Raw genomic sequence first — 18,017 nt, 5'->3', positions numbered from 1 at the left:
GTAGCTGTGTGGAATGAGCTTCCAGTGGAAGTGGTGGAGGCAGGTTCGATTGTATCATTTAAAAATGAATTGGATAGGTATATGAACGGGAAAGGAATGGAGGGTTATGGTCTGAGTGCAGGTAGATGGGACTAGGTGAGAGTAATAATATAACTCTGCCGCGGCGAACCCCTGCCACTGCCAACCCGACCGCTGCCGTGGCCTGCCGCTGGCGTGGTCTATCGCTGCCGTGGCCTGTAGCTACCGCTCCCCACCGGCTACAGGCGGGGGCCGGTGGGGAGCATCTTGCAGCTGGGGACGGGACGGCTTCAGGTGTGTGCCGGTGGATGGAGGAACGTGCTGCAGCTGGGGACGGGGACGGTTTCTGGTGGGGGCCAATGACGGAGGGGTGGAGAGTCCTGCAACTAGGGACGGGACGGCTTCAGGCGGGTGCCGCTGGTGGGACGAGCGTCCTGCAGCTTAAAAAGGTGCAGGAAAGGGCAATTCAACCCCTTTCCCCTGTTCCACCATTCAATAAGATCGTGGGCTCAACACTTTCTCAGAATACGAGTCGGTTCTGATAAAGGTTCTATCATAGGGACACCGGCAACTTCAATAGTTTTAATATTTGACTGACTGACTGACTGACGGGGATGTCCACAGATGACATAGTCGCTCCGGTGTCGATCAGAAGGTCTAAATGGCAGTCACCTATCTGGACTGCAGCCATGGGTTCTTCTTCATTGATTTAGACAATTTGATCACAGCAGCCTGTACCACCTTACCTCTGTGGCATATATTGAGGGGACATATTGCTTATCAGTTGCTTTGGTATTATAGGCACAGGTCCCTCATTTTTGCTTTACACCTGCCTTCTCCTCCTCTACCCGGTGTCTTTTCTCCATCACCATCCATCTCCTTATTATTTCAATCAATTTTAAAGTTACAGTTACCACTCCAACTATCACGAATAACACTTCCACGAATAACACTTCAAATATTAATTGTTCTCCCATTTGCCAAACCATTTCGTTTTTAGAGGTGAGTAGGACAGAGATAGCTTAAAATTTCCCCCATCCGGCCAATCTCCATTTAATCGATTAGCTACACTACCACAAATATTTTCCAGACATTGGTCATCTCCCATATTTTTTATTACCACATCTGCTGGTGATCCCGGTGAAACAATGGGATTTCCTATAATTTCCCGTTGTCTTCTGGTCTTTTTTATCACCTTGGCAATGCTCTTTCTTATCCGCATCTTTCCCTCCTGGACCACCTGTTTCTTTTCCTCAGGCCTCCCTCTGTCAGTAGGATCAGACTACTGGTTCCTCCCATATTCTTTTCAAAAGTCTGTTGAAACAAAAGTTAGTTTTCCACGGACAATGTCTTATTATATTCTATTTAGTTTTACTCCGTCTGCAAACCTCGAAGTCACCTTTCAATTTCTATAGCCCGATTTACGGCACCTGATTCCATTTATCTACTCCGCAATCTTGCCTCAAGTCTAATAGATGTCTTGGCTCAGCGTGAGTCACTGGCCAGATAGCTAGGTTGCCGGGCCTCTCCCTTCTCTGGGAAGCCCCCTGTCCCTCTTTTGGTAGGGACTATTTGATCATTCCCTTTTATTTCCCCTTCAAATCCCGTTACAATTGGGATCCTGCTGACTACGCCAAATTCTGTTGAAGAAATTAATTCAGAGGGAAATTAAAGGAAAACTAAAAATAACAGACTTTGCAGCTTTGCTTCAAAAATACTTTATTGCATGATATCATGGAGACATAATGACAGTAAATTACCCACCAGTTCTCTGACTTCACATCAGAATTAGAGGACAGTTATACTGTGCAGTAAACAAAAGTTTTTGTACTGTTGTTAGATACTACTCAATGAAAATATTCTATCAACTACACGGATACCAATTATTTCATTATTCAATAACATACTTGTCGCTTATGTTAATCTTATTCAACAACAGATGGTTAACACAGGTCAAACACAATACAAGGGCACACAAAAATGCTGGAGAAACTCAGCTGGTGCAGCAGCCTCTATGGAGCGAAGGAGATAGGCAACGTTGGCTGTCCCCTTCGCTCCATAGATGCTGCTGCACCCGCTGAGTTTCTCCAGCATTTTTGTGTACCTTCGATTTTCCAGCATCTGCAGTTCCTTCTTAAACACAATACAAAGGCATCTTGACATTATTCTCTCATCTTTCAGACGGCGCACGCCACCATCCCCTTTCCAAGCCAAACATAAGCTCCCTTTCCTTACCTTATTCAATTCCAATCAAAATTAAGTAAGGTAGGATATTAATTTTTTTCCTTCCACACCGCCTCGACGAATTGACGGCTTGGTGGAGCAGCCCAAGGGCTTCTCGCCCGTGTGCACTCGCCGGTGGGCCTTCAGGTCATACGCTGTCTTGAAGTCCATGCCGCAATCGGAGCAGCCGAAGGGCCTGGTGAAGGGGCAGTCACAGGAGTGTACCTGCTGGTGGGAGAGCAGCTTGGAGGAGCAGGTAAAGCCCTTGCCGCACAGGGCATAGGTGAGGCGGTGCTCGCCGCTGTGTGTTTGCCAGTCCTCCAGCAGGCTGTTGGAGCGGGTGAACCTCTTGATACAGTTGGAGCAGCCGAAGGGCATCTCGCCGAAGTGCACACGGTTTCGTATCGGGTGAAGTTCTTGCCACACTCCGAGCAGTCGAAGGTGCGTTCTCCCGTGTACACCCTCCACTGGGTCTCCAGCAGGCTCGAGTGCTGCCAGGCCTTGCCACAAACATCGCACTCATAACGCTTCTCCTTGTTGTGCCCCATCATGTCCTCCATCGATGCTCAGCCCCTCAAAGCTCAGCCCGCACACCGAGCAGATGGGGGGGGGGGGGGCTCACCGGCACCGTGGCTGCCCTCAATGGCCGCTCACGTCCCCGTCTCTCCGTCCACAGCAACGGATCCTAAACCCTGTAGGAGGGGAACACAGAGGGTCAACTAGCGGGCAAACAGGACATTACTGACGCATGAACATTACTAGTGCTTGAAGGGGGGAGGGGGGGCAGTGGGAGAAGGGAGAAGGGCGGGGCGGCGAGCATCCAGGACCCGTGTCATGCCACCCGCCCGCACCTCCTCCCGCCCTGTGCCGTGACGTCAGCCGCTACCACAGACGGTGCGTACGACCGGTGCCCTCACGTCACCACCAATCCAAGGGGGACTGGTGCCGGCCCCTCTCCCTGCCATTGGGCAGACTCACGTGGGGGGCGGCATGCATCATGGGAAGAAGGTCACACAGTGCTGGAGTCACTCAGCGACTGTGGAGAGAATGAATGCGTGACGTTTCGGGTCGTGACCCTTGCTCAGTCTGAAGGGAGGTACAGAGATAAGGAAGTGTAAGGAGTGAAAACAGGACAAAGGAGTTCAAAGAAAATGGAGAATACACCTTTGTTCGATAGATCAATGGGAGGCCACCATGGACTCCACAGTCAAAAAAGCTCAACATAGGATGAACTTGCTGCGGCAGCTGAGAAAACACAATCTGCTGCAGGTAATGATGGTCCAATTTTATACTGCCATCGTAGAGTCTGCCCTCACCTTCTCCATCATGGTCTGTATATCCATTGGTGCTCCTGCAGCCCCTGTGCGCTCTTGAAACGCTTGCCGCAGTGGGAGCTGCCTCTCGAAGGCGTGGGTCCGCCGGTGCTGCCGCAACCCCCGCAAGCTGTCAAACGCCTCACCGCAGTATGGACAGTCATAGGACTGGCCACTGGTGTGCACGTGCTGGTGAGACAGGGTGTGGGAGGCCATGGCCAAGCACTCTCCCCACACCGGGCTGGGGACAGGACGGTCGCTGGCGTGCACCCGCTGGTGGGACAGCAGGCTGGTGGGGCGGGTGAAGCTCTTGCCGCACTGGCCGCAGGTGTAGGGGTGCTTGCCGTTGTGGGTGCGCTGGTGCTCCAGCAGGTTGTTGGAGCGGATGAAGCCCTTGCCGCAGTTGCTGCAGGTGTAGGGCCGCTCCCCGGAGTGCAGGCGCCAGTGCACCTTCAGTTCCGACAACGACTTGAAACCTTTGCCGCAGTCAGAGCAGGTGAAGGGTCGCTCACTGCTGTGCACCCGCCAGTGCCGCCGTAGCCCCGACAACTGGGAAAAGCTCTTGCCACAGGTGGAGCAGCCATAGGGCTTCTCGCCCGTGTGCACCCGCAGATGCACCCGCAGCCCCGACAAGCAGGCAAAGGTCTTGCTGCAGGTCGAGCAGCCATAGGGCTTCTCGCCCGTGTGTACCCGCTGATGGATCTTCAGGTCATCCGCCCTCCTGAACCTCTTGCCGCAGGCGGAGCAGCCATAGGGCTTCTCGCCTGTGTGCACCTGTTGGTGCCGCCCCAGACTCGACGAATTGAAAAATCTCTTCCCGCAGGTAGAGCAGCCATAGGGCTTCTCGCCCGTGTGCACTCGCTGGTGGGCCCTCAGGTTATTCGTCGTTTTGAAGCTCTTGCTGCAGTCAGAGCAGCCAAAGGGCTTAGGGAAGAGACGGTCGCCGGTGTGCACCTGCTGGTGCTCCAGCAGGCTGTTGGAGCGGGTGAAGCCCTTGCCGCACTGGTTGCAGGTGAAGGGGCGCTCGCCGGTGTGGGTGCGCTGGTGCTCCAGCAGGTTTTTGGAGCGGGTGAAGCCCTTGCCGCAGCCGTTGCAGGTGTAGGGCCGCTCCCCGGTGTGCAGGCGCCTGTGCACCTTCAGGTCCATGGAAGATTTGAAGCCTTTGCCGCAGTCAGAGCAGGTGAAGGGCCGCTCACGGCTGTGCACCCGCCGGTGCACCCATAGCCCCGACAACCGGGCAAAACTCTTGCCGCAGGTGGAACAGCCATAGGGCTTCTCGCCCGTGTGCACCCGCCGGTGGTCCTTCAGGTCCTGCGTCGTCTTGAAGCTCTTGACACAGTCAGAGCAGTCAAAGGGGCGTTCTCCCGTGTGCACCCTCCGGTGGGTCTCCAGCAGGTACGGATGCTGCCAGGCCTTGCCACACACGTTGCACTCATAACGCTTCTCCTTGTTGTGCCCCGTCATGTGGTCCTCCACCAAAGCTCAGCACGCACACCGAGCAGATGGAGGGGGTGGGGGGGGGGGGTGGGGGTGCTCACTGGCACCCTGGCCGCCGTCAATGGCCGCTCACGTCCCCGTCCCTCTGTCCACAGCAACTGCTCCTAAAGCCTGCAGAAAGGGAACACAGAGAGTCAACAAGCTGGCAAACAGGACATTACTAACACGTGAACATTACTCGTGCGTGAAGGGGGAAGGGCAGGGGGGAGAGAGTGGGGGGGGAGAGGTGGGATGAGAGGGGAGTGGGGCAGAGGAGGGGGTTAGTATGAGGTGGAGGGAGAGAAGGGAGGGGGGTGAAAGAGGGGAGAGAGGTGGTGAGGAGGCAAGGGTCTGGAAGTGGAGGGGGGGTGAGGACGGGTGAAGTGAGGGGTGGGAGAGCAGGGAGGGGGTGAAGGGAAAGGAGGGAGAGTGAGGGGGAGAGTGAGGGGGGAACAGTGAGGGGGGAACAGGGGGGGAAGAGTGAGGGGGAGGAAATAGTGAGGGGGGGAGAGTGAGGGTGGGGAGTGAGGGGGAAGAGTGAGGGGGGAGTGAGGGGGAAGAGTGAGGGGGAAGAGTGAGGGGGGAGAGTGAGGGAGGGAGTGAGGGGGGAGTGAGGGGGAAGGGTGAGGGGGAAGAGTGAGGGGGAAGAGTGAGGGGGGAGTGAGGGGGAAGAGTGAGGGGGGGGAGTGAGGGGGAAGAGTGAGGGGGAAGAGTGAGGGGGGAGAGTGAGGGGGGAGTGAAGAGGAGAAGGAGGGAAGAGGTGGTGAGGAGGCGGGGGGGGCAGTGGAGGGGGGTGAGGACGTATGAAGTGAGAGGTGGGGGAGTACGGGGGGTGTGGGGAGAGGAGGGAGAGTGAGGGGGAAGAGCAGGTGAGTGGGAGAAGGGGGGGAGGTCCGCACCGAGATGGTGTCACCGAGCATCCGGGCAGCACGACCGGCACCCTGACGTCACCGCCCGCCGGTGATTGACGCTGAGTCACGTGGGGGGGATTACGTCATGGCCGGACCCCATTGGCCGCTGGCGCTGTCCGTCAGTGGGGGGAGGCGGGCCGTTGCGTTGCCGGCGCCGACCGGATGAGGCTTCAGCTCAGCGCCGGGAACTCAGGTGGGAATAGACGCCGCCGCCGCCACTCCGTCCCGCCCCCTATCACGAGCCCCTCCTCCCTTCCCGAGGGCCATCCAAAGGCTCTGCTCTATAATCTTTGATCCGAGGAGCTGGACCACGAGGCGTGCGGGGATGTCAGTGAGTGAGGCAGGGAAGGAGGTCTGGGCGCCCTCTGGTCCTCCGCCTGTAGCGCCGACCTGACGGCGGGAGGTGGCGTCGCACCGTCTTTGTTTCTCTGTCTGCAGCGCCCCCTGTGTATTGAAGGGAGTGGGTGCAGCGCCTCTTCCGTCCGAGTGCAGTTCCTCCTGGCGGCGGGAGGCCGAGGTGCAGTGCTTATGGTCCTCCGACTGCAGCGCCGCCCTGCTGTTAGGAGGCCGCGTTGCATCGTCTGTGTTCCTTCGAATGTTGCGCCCCCTGGCGGCAGGAGGCCACTGTGCAGCGCCCCCTGTCGTCTGTGGTCATCCCTCGGATTGGCGGTGACGTCAGCACACTGGGCGGGCGGCTCGACGCTGTTCCCGGATACTGGGCGTCCCCAGGTCAGTGCAACGCCCCCCCTCCCCCTCACTGACCCCCCCCCCCCCACCCTCACCCACTTCCCATTCCCCCCTCCCCCCCCCCCCCCCTTCAAGCACTAGTAATGTTCACGCTTAGTAATGTCCTGTATGCCAGCTTGTTGACCCTCTGTGTTCCCCTCCTACAGGGTTTAGGAGCCGTTGCTGTGGACGGAGAGATGGGAACGTGAGCGGCCACTGAGGGCGGCCAGGATGCCGGTGAGCTCCCCCATCTGCTCGGTGTGCAGGCTGAGCTTCGGTGGATGACCACATGACGGGGCACAACAAGGAGAAGCGTTATGAGTGCGACATGTGTGTCAAGGCCTGTCAGCACCGAGCGAACTGCTGATCCACCGGCGGGTGCAAACGGGAGAACGTCTCTTCGACTGTTCGGAGTGTGGCAAGAAATTCACCCAATTCTCCAACCTGCTGCAGCACAACCTCATGCACTCCGGCGAGCGGCCCCTCACCTCCTCCGACTGCGGCAAGAGCTTCAAGAGGACCACTCAGCTGAAGATCCGCCGGCAAGTGCACACGGTCGAGAAGTCCTGTGGCTGCTCCACCTGCGGCAAGAGCTTTACCCAGCTGACAGGGCGACGTCAGCATCGGCGGGTGCACAGCAGTGAGAGGCCCTTCACCTGCTACAACTGCCTTCATGTCGTCGCTGGACTGAAGATGCACAGGTGCCTGCACACCAGTGAGCGGCCCTGCACCTGCAGCGACTGCGGCAAGAGCTTCACCTGCTCCAGCAGGCTGCTGGAGCACCAGCGCACCAACACCGGCGAGCGCCCCTGCGCCCAGTGCGGCATGGGCTTCACCACTCCTCCAGGCTGCTGTCCCACCATCATACATATTAACAGCGGCTGCTCCCTCTGTTTCAAGAACGCACGGGGGCTGCGGGAGGACCAACGATATACAGACCATGATGGAGAAGGTGAGGACAGACTCTATGATGGCCGTATAAAATTGGACCATCATTGTCTGCGGCAGATTGTGTTTTCTCAGCTGCCGCAGGAAGTACATCCAATGTTGAGCTTTTTTGACTGTGGAGTCGATGGTGGCCTCCCATTGATCTATCCAACAATGAACGATTCTACATTTACCATGAACTCCATTCCCTTTGTCCTATTTTTACTCCTTACACTTCCTTATATCTGTACCTCCCAACAGCCTGAAAAAGGGTATCGACCCGAAACGTCACGCATTCCTTCTCTCCACAGATCAAATCTACTTAACCTTATCCACTGCCTCGAGGATATAAAGTGTTCGATGGCCCAGAACTTCCTCCAACTAAATGAGAGTAAGTCTGAGGTCATCCTTCTCGGCCCCTCGGACTCAATCAAAATGGTAGGAGGCAGCCTTGGAAGCCTTACCCCATTACGCAAACCTCACGTCAAAAACCTTGCCGTGATATTTGACTCAGCATTGAAATTTGACAAACAAGTCAATGCCGTGGTAAAAGCTAGCTTCTTCCAGCTTCGGACGATAGCTAAAATAAAACAATTCCGCCAATTTGATGACCTCGAAAAGATCATCCACACATTTATCTTCTCCCTCCTCAATTACTGCAACTCCCTTTACACTGGCATCAGCCAATCTTCCCGCCTACAACTGGTCCAAAACGCTGCAGCGAGTCTTCTGACGGGCACCGGAAAAAGGGACCACATCACCCTGATTCTGGCCTCTCTCCACTGGCTCCCTGTGCGGTTCCGAATACATTTTAAGATCCTTCTTTACGTCTACAAAGCCCTTAACGGACTTGCCCCACCTACATCAAAAGTCTGCTAACCCACCACACCACCTCCAAGTCCCTCAGATCGGCCGACTTGAGGTTACTGACCATCCAGCGGTCTAGGCATAAACTCAGGGGCCACCGCGCCTTTGCGGTTGCAGCTCCTAGACTGGAACAGCATCCCTCTTCCCATCAGAACTGGCCCCTCCATCGACTCCTTTAAGTTGAAATTTAAAACTCATCTTTACTCTCAAGCCTTTCTTGACGTACTCTGAGGGAGGGCTATATGTATGTATTTATGTATGTACTTAATCTATGAACCACTGTTGCATAACATTAGTACCTCCACCAATGTAAAACCGTTTGGCCAATGAGAGTTGTTTTTTAAATGTGCTATAGAAATAAAAGTGACTTGACTTGACTTGACAGACACTGCCCTACCCGCTGAGTTACTCCAGCACTGTGTGGCCTTCTTCCCATGATGCATGCCGCCGCCCTACCAGACTTTGCGCAATGGCAGGGGCGGGGCTCGCAGTCCCCCTCGGATTGGTGGTGACGTCAGGGCGCCGGTCGAACGTGCCATCCGTGCGTGCGGCTGACGTCACGGCGCAGGGCGGGCGGAGGTGCGGGCGGCCTGCATGACACGGTTCCCGTATGCTCGCTGCCCCCCCCCCCCCCCGTCACCCCCTTTCCCGCTTCCCCCCGTGACCCTTTCACCCCCACCCTCCCACATTTCCTCACCCCCCTAATTTCCCCCCATCACCCCCTCCTCACCTCACCACCCCTGACCCCTTCACCCCCTTCCTCCCCATCCCCTTCCCCTTCCTTCAAGCACTAGTAATCTTCACATGTTAGTAATGTCCTGTTTGCCAGCTTGTTGACCCTCTGTGTTCCCCACCTGCAGGTGACGGGGACATAGCGGCCATTGATGGCAACCAGGGTGCCAGTTAACGCACCCCCCCCCCCCCCCCACCTGCTCCGTGTGCAGGATGAGCTTTGAGGGGCTGAGCTTCGATGGAGGACCACATGACGGGGCACAACACGCAGAAGCGTTATGAGAGCGACGTTTGTGGCAAGGCCTGGCAGCACCTGAGCCAGCTGGAGATCCACCGGCGGGTGCACACGGGAGTGTGACAAGAACTTCACCCTATACGAGACCCTGGTACGGCACAACCACTTGCACTCCAGCGAGTCACCCTTCGGCTGCTCAGACTGCGGCAAGAGCTTCACCCGCTCCAACAACCTGCTGGAGCACCAGCGCACCCACACCGGTGAGCACCGCTTCACCCGTGCCCAGCATGGCAAGGGCTTCACCCACTCCTCCAAGCTGCTGTCCCACCAGCAGGTACACACTGGCGACCGTCCCTGCTCCGACTGTAGCAAGAACTTCAACACAGCATATGAACTGAAGGCCCACCGGCGATTCGTCGAGGCTGCGGGTGCACTGGTGGTGTGGAAGAAAAAATTATATCCTTCCTGACTTGATTTTGACTGGAATTGAACAAGGAAATTAAAGGGTGTTTGGATGTGACAACTGTAATTTATTTGTAATTTGTAATTTATTTATTTATTTAGGGGACAGTGCATTTTAATAAACATTTACATGTAATACGCAAGATTGTAGCCAGTAGCTAATTTCCATCTTTAGTCCCTCTGGTAAACAAGGTAAACACATCACAACACAATCAATCAATAAGAAAAAAGACAAAACAAAAGACAAAAACAAAACAAAACAAACAATAAAGTAAAAAAGTAACAATAAAAGAGTACCATAGGATAATTTTAAGGTAGATTATGATTGCAGTTTTGATTTTGCAGTAACCATGTTTTTAGATGTTTTGTAAATGAGGTAAGGGTTGGCAGATCCCGTATGACGCATGGTATCGCGTTCCAGGTCTGCGACGCTCGATATGAAAATACTGACTGCCCAAAGACACTTTTCCTAAACGGGACTATACAATCACCCCTGGAGGCTGCTCTTGTCGACCTATTTGTGTTTTTCTTTATGAAGTCCTTTAACGGAGGTGGGGCTAGTCCACGGAAGATTTTGTAAACCAAAATCGAGTCCGAATATTTTATTACGTTTTCCCAGCTCAGCAGATCAAATTTCTTCAGGATGCTACAGTGATGGTACATTCTGGGCTTTTTGTCAAGAGTTTTTAGGGCTTGTTTATAAGCAATTTCAACAGGCTTTAGTGTGGACTTACATGCCAGTGACCAAGTTGTTATACAGTAGGTCATGTATGGCACAATCATTGCATTAAAATATAGTTTGGCTGAATCAATAGTTAAATTATTTCTAATATATCTGAAATTGGACAAATTTAATTTAATTAAATTTACTGTTCTTTTCACCTGTTGTTTGAAACAGAGCTGTGAATCGATCACGATTCCTAAATAATTAAACTCATGTACAATTTTAAGTATTGTTCCATGTACAAACACATCAGGATCTCCATCAGTACTTGCCTTTTTGGAGAAAAACATACAGACAGTCTTTGACACATTAAGATGTAGATCAGAAAACTGCAACCAGTTTGACACATTAATCATAGGTACACAAAATTGCTGGGGAAACTCAGCGGGTACAGCAGCATCTATGGAGCGAAGGAAATGACACGTTAATCATAGCAGCTGATAGGTCTTGTGCAGCTTGATGTTTGTTTTTGGCATGTACATACACAACTGCATCGTCAGCATACATCTGGCAAGTTACATTTGATGTACAGCTACTTGGTAGATCATTAATGTACAGACTGAATAATAGCGGTCCCAAGATTGAACCTTGAGGTACACCAAGAGGGTTTTTAGAAGTTGCAGATTTACTGTTGTGCACTCTAACACATTGTTTTCTCTGTACCATATATGACTCAGTCCATTTCATCGTGCTCAAAGAGAGGTTAAAATAGGACAATTTGGTCATCAAGATCTGGTGGTTCACATTATCAAAGGCTTTTCGTAAATCAAGAAAAACAGCTCCTATAACACCACCTGCATCAATTTTGGACCATATTTTCCAAAAGGAAGCAAAGTGCCGTCTCAGTGGAGTGATATTTTCTGAAGCCAAACTGCATTGGGTTTAGGGTATATGGACTATTGTTTAAATGTTTAATTATCTGTCCTGCAACCCATTTTTCAGCTATCTTGGAAATTGCTGGGAGAATGCTTATTGGTCTATAATTACTAATTATAGTGGGGTCTCCTGATTTTAAAATTGGAGTTATTACTGCAGATTTCCAAGAATTTGGGAATACACATTTGTTTATGGACTTGTTGATGATGCTGGTAATTGGAGCAATGAGTGACTGCTTATGAGCTTTAAAAAACATTATATCCATACCAAAAGCATCTTTGGCTTTTGAATTTTTAAGACCACAAATAATCCTGTTAACCCATGGCTGAGACACTTCATTCAAAATAAGAACCGGAGAAGCAGTGTTCAGCGGCATAGCATGTCAGACTGCAGAACAGGAACTATGAGTCAAGTTCTTCACAGAATCTATAAAATACGTGTTAAGGGCTGTTGCAATCTCATTTAGATCATTAGTCAGATTTTCATTTAGTTGCAACTCCCTAATGTTCTTGTTGATGATATTATTTCCAGTTAGTTTCCTTATGTTTGTCCACATCTCCTTAGCATTACCTCTTGCGTTGCTTATTACATTAATAAAAAAGTTTGCCTTAGCATTCCTAATTTCTTTAGTGACTTTAGCTCTCGCTTGACCAGGTGCAGAAGAGGTACGTGGGAATCGGCAAAGTAAGATTAGACGTATTACGTCTTGTCTGGAAATGTGTTGCATGGTGGATGGTAAATGTAAACATGAAATAGTAGAGCAGATAACGAAGCTTGTTTTCCCTTCTGTGAGGAGTTACTTGATCACCCTCACCCCCTACCGCTAGTAGTGTAGATACGTTGCAGTAAATGGGAAGCTAATGTTTGGTTGGAGAGGAGATGGTGGCGTGGGCCGCCTGAAAGGCCCTTGTATTGTGTTTGACTTGTATTGACTTGACTGTTGTTGAATAAGATTAATATAAGCGTGTTATGACTAATGAAATAATTGGGACCTATGTAGTAGATATAATATTTTCATATCGCTGTATCTAACAAAAGTTGTTTACTGCACAGTAAAAACTGTCGGCTAATTCTGCTGTGAAGTCAGAGAACTGTTGAGTAATTTTACTGCAGTCATCTCTCCATGATATCATGCAATAAAATCTCGAAGCAAATCTGCGAAGTCTCATCTTTTCATTTTCCTTTAATTTCCCTCTAAATTAATTATGTCCACAGCAGGGGTATTGGGTTGAAAGGAAAAATAGATCAGTGATGGAGTAGACTTAATGGGCAACTGGCCTATTTCTGGTCCTACAACTTAAGGACTCATGAATTTATGAGACATGATGTTCCAACGATGTGTTCCATAAAGATGTGTATCTCACTCGTTATTTAATAACAGATTTGTGAACGAGTGCAAGTACTTCAGATGTGAATGGAGAAACAGCAAGTTATGATTTACACAAAACGACACAAAATGCTGGAGTAACGCAGCGGGTCAGGCAACATCTCTGGAGAACATGGATGGGTGACGTTTCGGTCGTGACCCGACAGTTCTCCATAGACGCTGCATGACTCGCCGAAACTTTGTGTGTCCCTCAGATGAGAATTTCAGAACGGGATTTTAATGACAGTTCATGCCACTTTGGAGTTAAGGTATCATTTGATATGTAACTTTAGTTAAACGTCAGAAGCATAGAACAGAGAGAACGCCATTCGGTGCACAAATTCACAGAGGAATTGAGTGAATGTTATAGCATGGATTAGGCAAATCGGCCCACCGAGTCCATTCCGACTATTGATCACCCGTTCACACTAGTGTAGATTCAGGTCTAAAACTTATCCCCCTAGTCTGGTTCAGTCAAGCACCGAATACGAGCACTAGAAATCCAACTCCCCTTTATTGTACAAAAGAACCTTTATTGTACCAACTCTCCTTTATTGTGCAGAGGAACAACTCCAGGACTGCTTGGAGTCTGTAGACTGGGCAATGTTCAGGGACTCGGCATTGGACCTGAATGAATACGCCACAGTCGATACAGACTTCATAATGAAATGTGTGGAGGACTGCGTTCGGACAAAAACCTTCCGAGTGTTTCCTAACCAGAAGCATTGGATGAACCATGAGATTTGCATTCTTCTGAAGACCAGATCCCGGGCATTCAGGTCTGGAGATACAGAGGTCGAAAAGAATTCCAGAATCGACCTTGGTAAGGCCATCAAAAAAGCCAAAAGGGACTTCTGCTCTAAGCTGGAGGATGAGACGGATGTTCGGCAACTGTGGCAGGGCTTGAATGCCATCACCTCCTACAAGGTGAAATCATGAGGCGGCTCAAACGACAGCGAAGCATCACTCCCTGACGTGTTCTGCGTACAGTTCGATCAGGAGAACACTGATGTGCCTTACTGAGCCCCTATTCGCCGTGACGGTGTTACAGTCATAGTCACAGAGGCCGACATCAGAAGATCCTTCAGGGAGGTGAACCCTCGGAAAGCGCCTGAACCTGATGGTATACCCGGGTGTGTTTTTAAAAACCTGTACAAACCAACTGGCTGGAGTTTTTATGGACATTTTCAACCTCTCACTTCTGAGGTCTGAGGTTCCCACCTGCTTTAAAAGGGCATCAATTATACCGGTGCCCAAGAAGAGTAAGGTGACGTGCCTCAATGACTATCGACCAGTAGCACTAACGTCTGTGGTGATGAAGTGCTTTGAAAGGTTGGTTATGGTGCACATCAACTCCTACCTCAACAAGAATCTCGACCAACTACAGTTCGCTTACCGCCACAACAGGTCAACGGTAGATGCAATTTCACTGGTTCTCCATTCCGCACCGAACCACTTGGACAATAAAAACACCCACGTCAGTTTATAGACTACAGCTCGGCGTTTAATACCATCATCCCTTCCAAACTGGTTACCAAGCTCACGGAACTGGGCCATCTGCAATTGGATCCTCGACTTCCTCATCCACAGACCACAGTCTGTTCAAATTCGAGGAACCACTTCATCCTCAGTAACAATTAGTACGGGAGCACCTCAAGGCTGCGTGCTCAGCCCCCTACTTTACTCACTCTATACCCATGACTGCGTAGATGGTCATAGTGCGAACTCCATCATCAATTTCGCCGATGACACCACTGTGGTTGGACGAATCACAGATGGGGACAAGTCAGAGTATAGAAGTGAGATTGATCGACTGACCAAATGGTGCCAGCACAATAACCTGGCTCTCAACATCAGTAAGACTAAGGAACTGATTGTGGACTTTAGTAGGGGAAGGATGAGGACCCACAATCCTGTTTATATCAATGGGATGATTGTGGAGAGGGTCAATAACTTCAAATTGCTAGGCGTGCATATATCAGGACATCTTTCCTGGACCCAGCACAATTGTAAAGAAGGCACATCAGCGACTCTACTTACTGAGAAGATTACGGAGATTCGGCATGTCGAAGAGGATTCTCCTAAACCTCGACAGGTGCACGGTTGAGAGCATGCTGACTGGTTGCATCGTGGCCTGGTTCGGCAACTTGAACGTCCAGGAGCGAAAAAGACTACAAAATGTTGTGACCACTGCCCAGTCCATCACCGGTTTTGACCTCCCCACCATCAAATGGATCTATCGTAGTTTCTGCCTCCAAAAGGCAGCCAACATCATCAAGTATCCACTCCATCCTGGCCACACACTTAGCTCACCACAGCCATCAGGAAGAAGGTACAGGAGCCTGAAGACTACAACGTCCAGGTTCAGGAACAGCTTTTTCCCCACAGCCATTAAGCACAACAAATAAACTACGAGCTCTGAACTACAAAAGACTATTATTATTTGTTATTTACACTATGTTTGTTATTTTTGAACTTTTCCTTTTTTTTTCCGTTATATACAATGTTTACATATTCACATATTCTGTTGTGCTGCAGCAAGTAAGAATTTCATTGTCCCGTCCGAGACATATGACAATAAAACACTCTTGACTTGATTCTTGACAACTGTTCTCATTATACAATTAAACAATGATAGTGATGTAGTTGTGTCAGAACTTTAAGTAACTTCCCGAGTTTTCACGGGCATAGTTTCAGATTCCTGACTGACGTGTCTCCACCTCCTAAGTTTACATGGGCATGAATTCTCTTGATCCATCATGTCAGCTTGCTGGACTCTTGACTCTTGATGTGTGTGATGTTCCTATACTGAGAGATCCCTTGAAGAAAAGAAGTTAGCAGCGCAAACTCTTCCACTAACACTATTGCAATGGTGAAGATGGACCCACGCATTCCTTCCTTCCACCTTAGCAGCAGTTGGGGTCGTCAAGAGAACATGGTAAGGTCCTTCCCACCAAGCCGCCAAACATTCCTTACCCAATTCTTCGCCATCACAAAATCACCAGGTTTGACCTTGATGGAAGAAACCAAGGGAGGTAATTCACGATATGCTGCTCCCACCCTAGAATGCAAATCCCTTAGTGTCCGAGTCAAGGTAAGAACATAATTGGTCATCTCTGTAGTCATGTGATGGAAATTGACAACCTTTGGGGTATTTTGGTTCCACAGGGTTCTTAAGGGATGTCCATATACAATTTCAGCTGGACTTAGTCTCGATTTCCCTACAGGCATGACACGTATGTGAAATAAAGCTACAGGGAGCAATTTAAACCAATTAATTCTTGTCTCAGCCTTTAATTTAGCCAATTTGGTTTTTAGGGTCTGATTCGCCCTCTCGACAAGTCCAGCAGCCTGTAGTTGATAAGCACAGTGCAGTTGATGCTGGATGCCCAGCTGTTCACAGAATTCTTTGTTAATTTGCCCAATGAAATGAGGACCATTGTCAGAGCTTAGCCGATTTGGAATACCGAATCTCGGGATGATTTCTCACATAATTCTTCTGCAGTTGTATATAGAGCTCTGGTGAGACCACATCTGGAGTATTGTGTACAGTTTTGGTCTCCTAATTTGAGGAAGGACCTCCTTGTGATTGAGGCAGTGCAGCGTAGGTTCATGAGATTGATCCCTGGGATGGCGGGACTGTCATGAGGAAAGATTGAAAAGACTAGGCTTGTATTCACTGAAGTTTAGAAGGATGAGGGGGATCTTACAGAAAAATATAAAATTACTAGACCAAGTGCAGACCCGTTGGGTCTGTTCCCCCAACGTGCGGTTGTGGGGGGGGGGGGGAGGGCGGCATGCAGCGTCACACACACTAACTATCCCCTCCCCCCCCGCACTCACGCTAATTACCCCCATTGATATTATATTAATATTATTAATTTGCTCCTTTTACCCCATAACCACCCTATCTACTGACGCATAGCCCCCATCTTGCAGTCACATCTAGAGAGGGGGGGGGGGGGCGGGGTAGAGAGTGAGGGCAGAGAGAGAAGGGGCAGAGACAGAGAGAGAGACAGAAACACACAGAGAGGGGCAAGAGGGAGAAGGGGGTGGAGAGAAGAGGAAGGGTGGGTGACGGGGGAAAGGTGGGGGAGGAGAGAGAGAGGGTGAGAGTGAGGGGGAGAGAGAGGGGGTGCCGAGAGGGGGTGAGGGGGAGAGGTGGGGAGCAGGGAAGGGGAGGGAGGGGGGAGGGTGGAGGGAAGAGGGTAGGGGGTGTGGAGGGGAGGGGGTTTAGGGGAGGGAGGGTGGGGGAGAGGATGGAGGGGAGGAGGGGAGAGAGAGAGAGGGAAAGAGGGGGGAGGGGGAGGAGAGAGGGGGAGGAGAGGGAGGGAGGGGAGAGGGGGAGGGGGGGATAGAGGGGGAAAGGGTGTGCTGAGAGCAGGGTGAGGTGAGGGGAGGGGGAGAGGTGGGGAGCAGAGAGGGGGAGGGAGGGTGGAGGGAATGGGGTAGGGGTGTGTGGAGGGGAGGGGGGTTTAGGGGAGGGGCGGTGGGGGAGGGGATGGAGGGGAGGAGGGGGAGAAAAAGAAGGGAGAGAGAGAGGGGGGAGAGAGGAGAGGGGGAGAGAGGAGAGGGGGGAGAGGAGAGGGGGGAGAGGAGAGGGGGAGAGGAGAGGAGGGGGAGAGGATAGGGGGGAGGGGATGGAGGGGAGAGAGAGAGAGGGGGGAGGGGTGGAGGAGAGAGGGGGAGGGGGGAGAGAGGGGAGGAGAGGAGGGGGAGAGGAGAAGGGGTGAGGAGAGGGGGGAGAAGACGGGGGAGGAGGGGGGAGGGGAGAGGGGGGAGAGAAGAGGGGGGGAGAGGGGTGAGAGGAGAGGGGGGGAGAGGAGAGGGGGGGAGAGGGGTGGGGGGAGAGGAGGGGGGGAGGAGAGGGGGGGAGAGGGGAGGGGGGAGAGGAGAGGAGAGGGGGGAGAGGAGAGGAGGGGGAGAGGAGAGGGGGGGAGGAGAGGAGAGGGGGAGAGGGGAGGAGAGGGGGGGGAGGAGAGGGGGGGGAGCGGGGGCAGTGGGGAGAGAGTTGGGGAGAGAGAGGAGGGGAGAGCGAGAGAGAGAAAGGGAGAGAGACGGGGGGAGAGAGAGAGAAAGAGAGAGGGATAGGGAGAGAGAGAAGCGGGGAGAGAGAGGAGGGGAGAGAGAAAGAGAGTGCCTTTTTACTTCAACCCAAACC

The 18,017-nt window shown here is 51.6% G+C and overlaps 2 protein-coding genes across 2 annotated transcripts; one reads left to right on the top strand and one right to left on the bottom strand.

Moving 5' to 3' along the window:
- Nucleotides 1–2,212: 2,212 nt before the first annotated feature.
- Nucleotides 2,213–4,631, bottom strand: LOC116966091 (zinc finger protein 239-like; the record flags this gene model as incomplete). The annotated part of the gene is made up of 2 exons (XM_033012255.1): nt 2,213–2,933; nt 3,558–4,631. Coding segments are annotated over 2 exons (1,116 nt in total), but the record flags the coding sequence as incomplete, so codon positions are not given.
- Nucleotides 4,632–6,063: 1,432 nt separating this feature from the next.
- LOC116966090 (zinc finger protein 79-like) lies at nt 6,064–9,948 on the top strand. The gene is made up of 3 exons (XM_033012254.1): nt 6,064–6,134; nt 6,835–7,619; nt 9,322–9,948. Exons 2-3 carry the CDS (start codon nt 7,130–7,132, stop codon nt 9,366–9,368), a joined length of 537 nt encoding a protein of 178 aa, XP_032868145.1. The 5' UTR covers nt 6,064–6,134; nt 6,835–7,129; the 3' UTR covers nt 9,369–9,948.
- The last annotated feature ends 8,069 nt before the right edge of the window (nt 9,949–18,017 follow it).

The sequence above is a fragment of the Amblyraja radiata genome, chromosome 35 (genome assembly GCF_010909765.2).
Source record: "Amblyraja radiata isolate CabotCenter1 chromosome 35, sAmbRad1.1.pri, whole genome shotgun sequence".
Taxonomy (NCBI): domain Eukaryota; kingdom Metazoa; phylum Chordata; class Chondrichthyes; order Rajiformes; family Rajidae; genus Amblyraja; species Amblyraja radiata.
The sequence above is the reverse complement of the archived record's forward strand: the minus strand, read 5'-3'. Positions and strand labels throughout refer to the sequence as shown.

What these genes read in the sequence shown, in the direction of transcription:
- LOC116966090 (XM_033012254.1), top strand. Translation starts at nt 7,130, where the DNA reads ATGCACTCCGGCGAGCGGCCCCTCACCTCCTCCGACTGCGGCAAGAGC. An exon ending in TACAGACCATGATGGAGAAG is followed by an intron (nt 7,620 to 9,321) that starts GTGAGGACAGAC and finishes CCCCACCTGCAG; the next exon opens with GTGACGGGGACATAGCGGCC.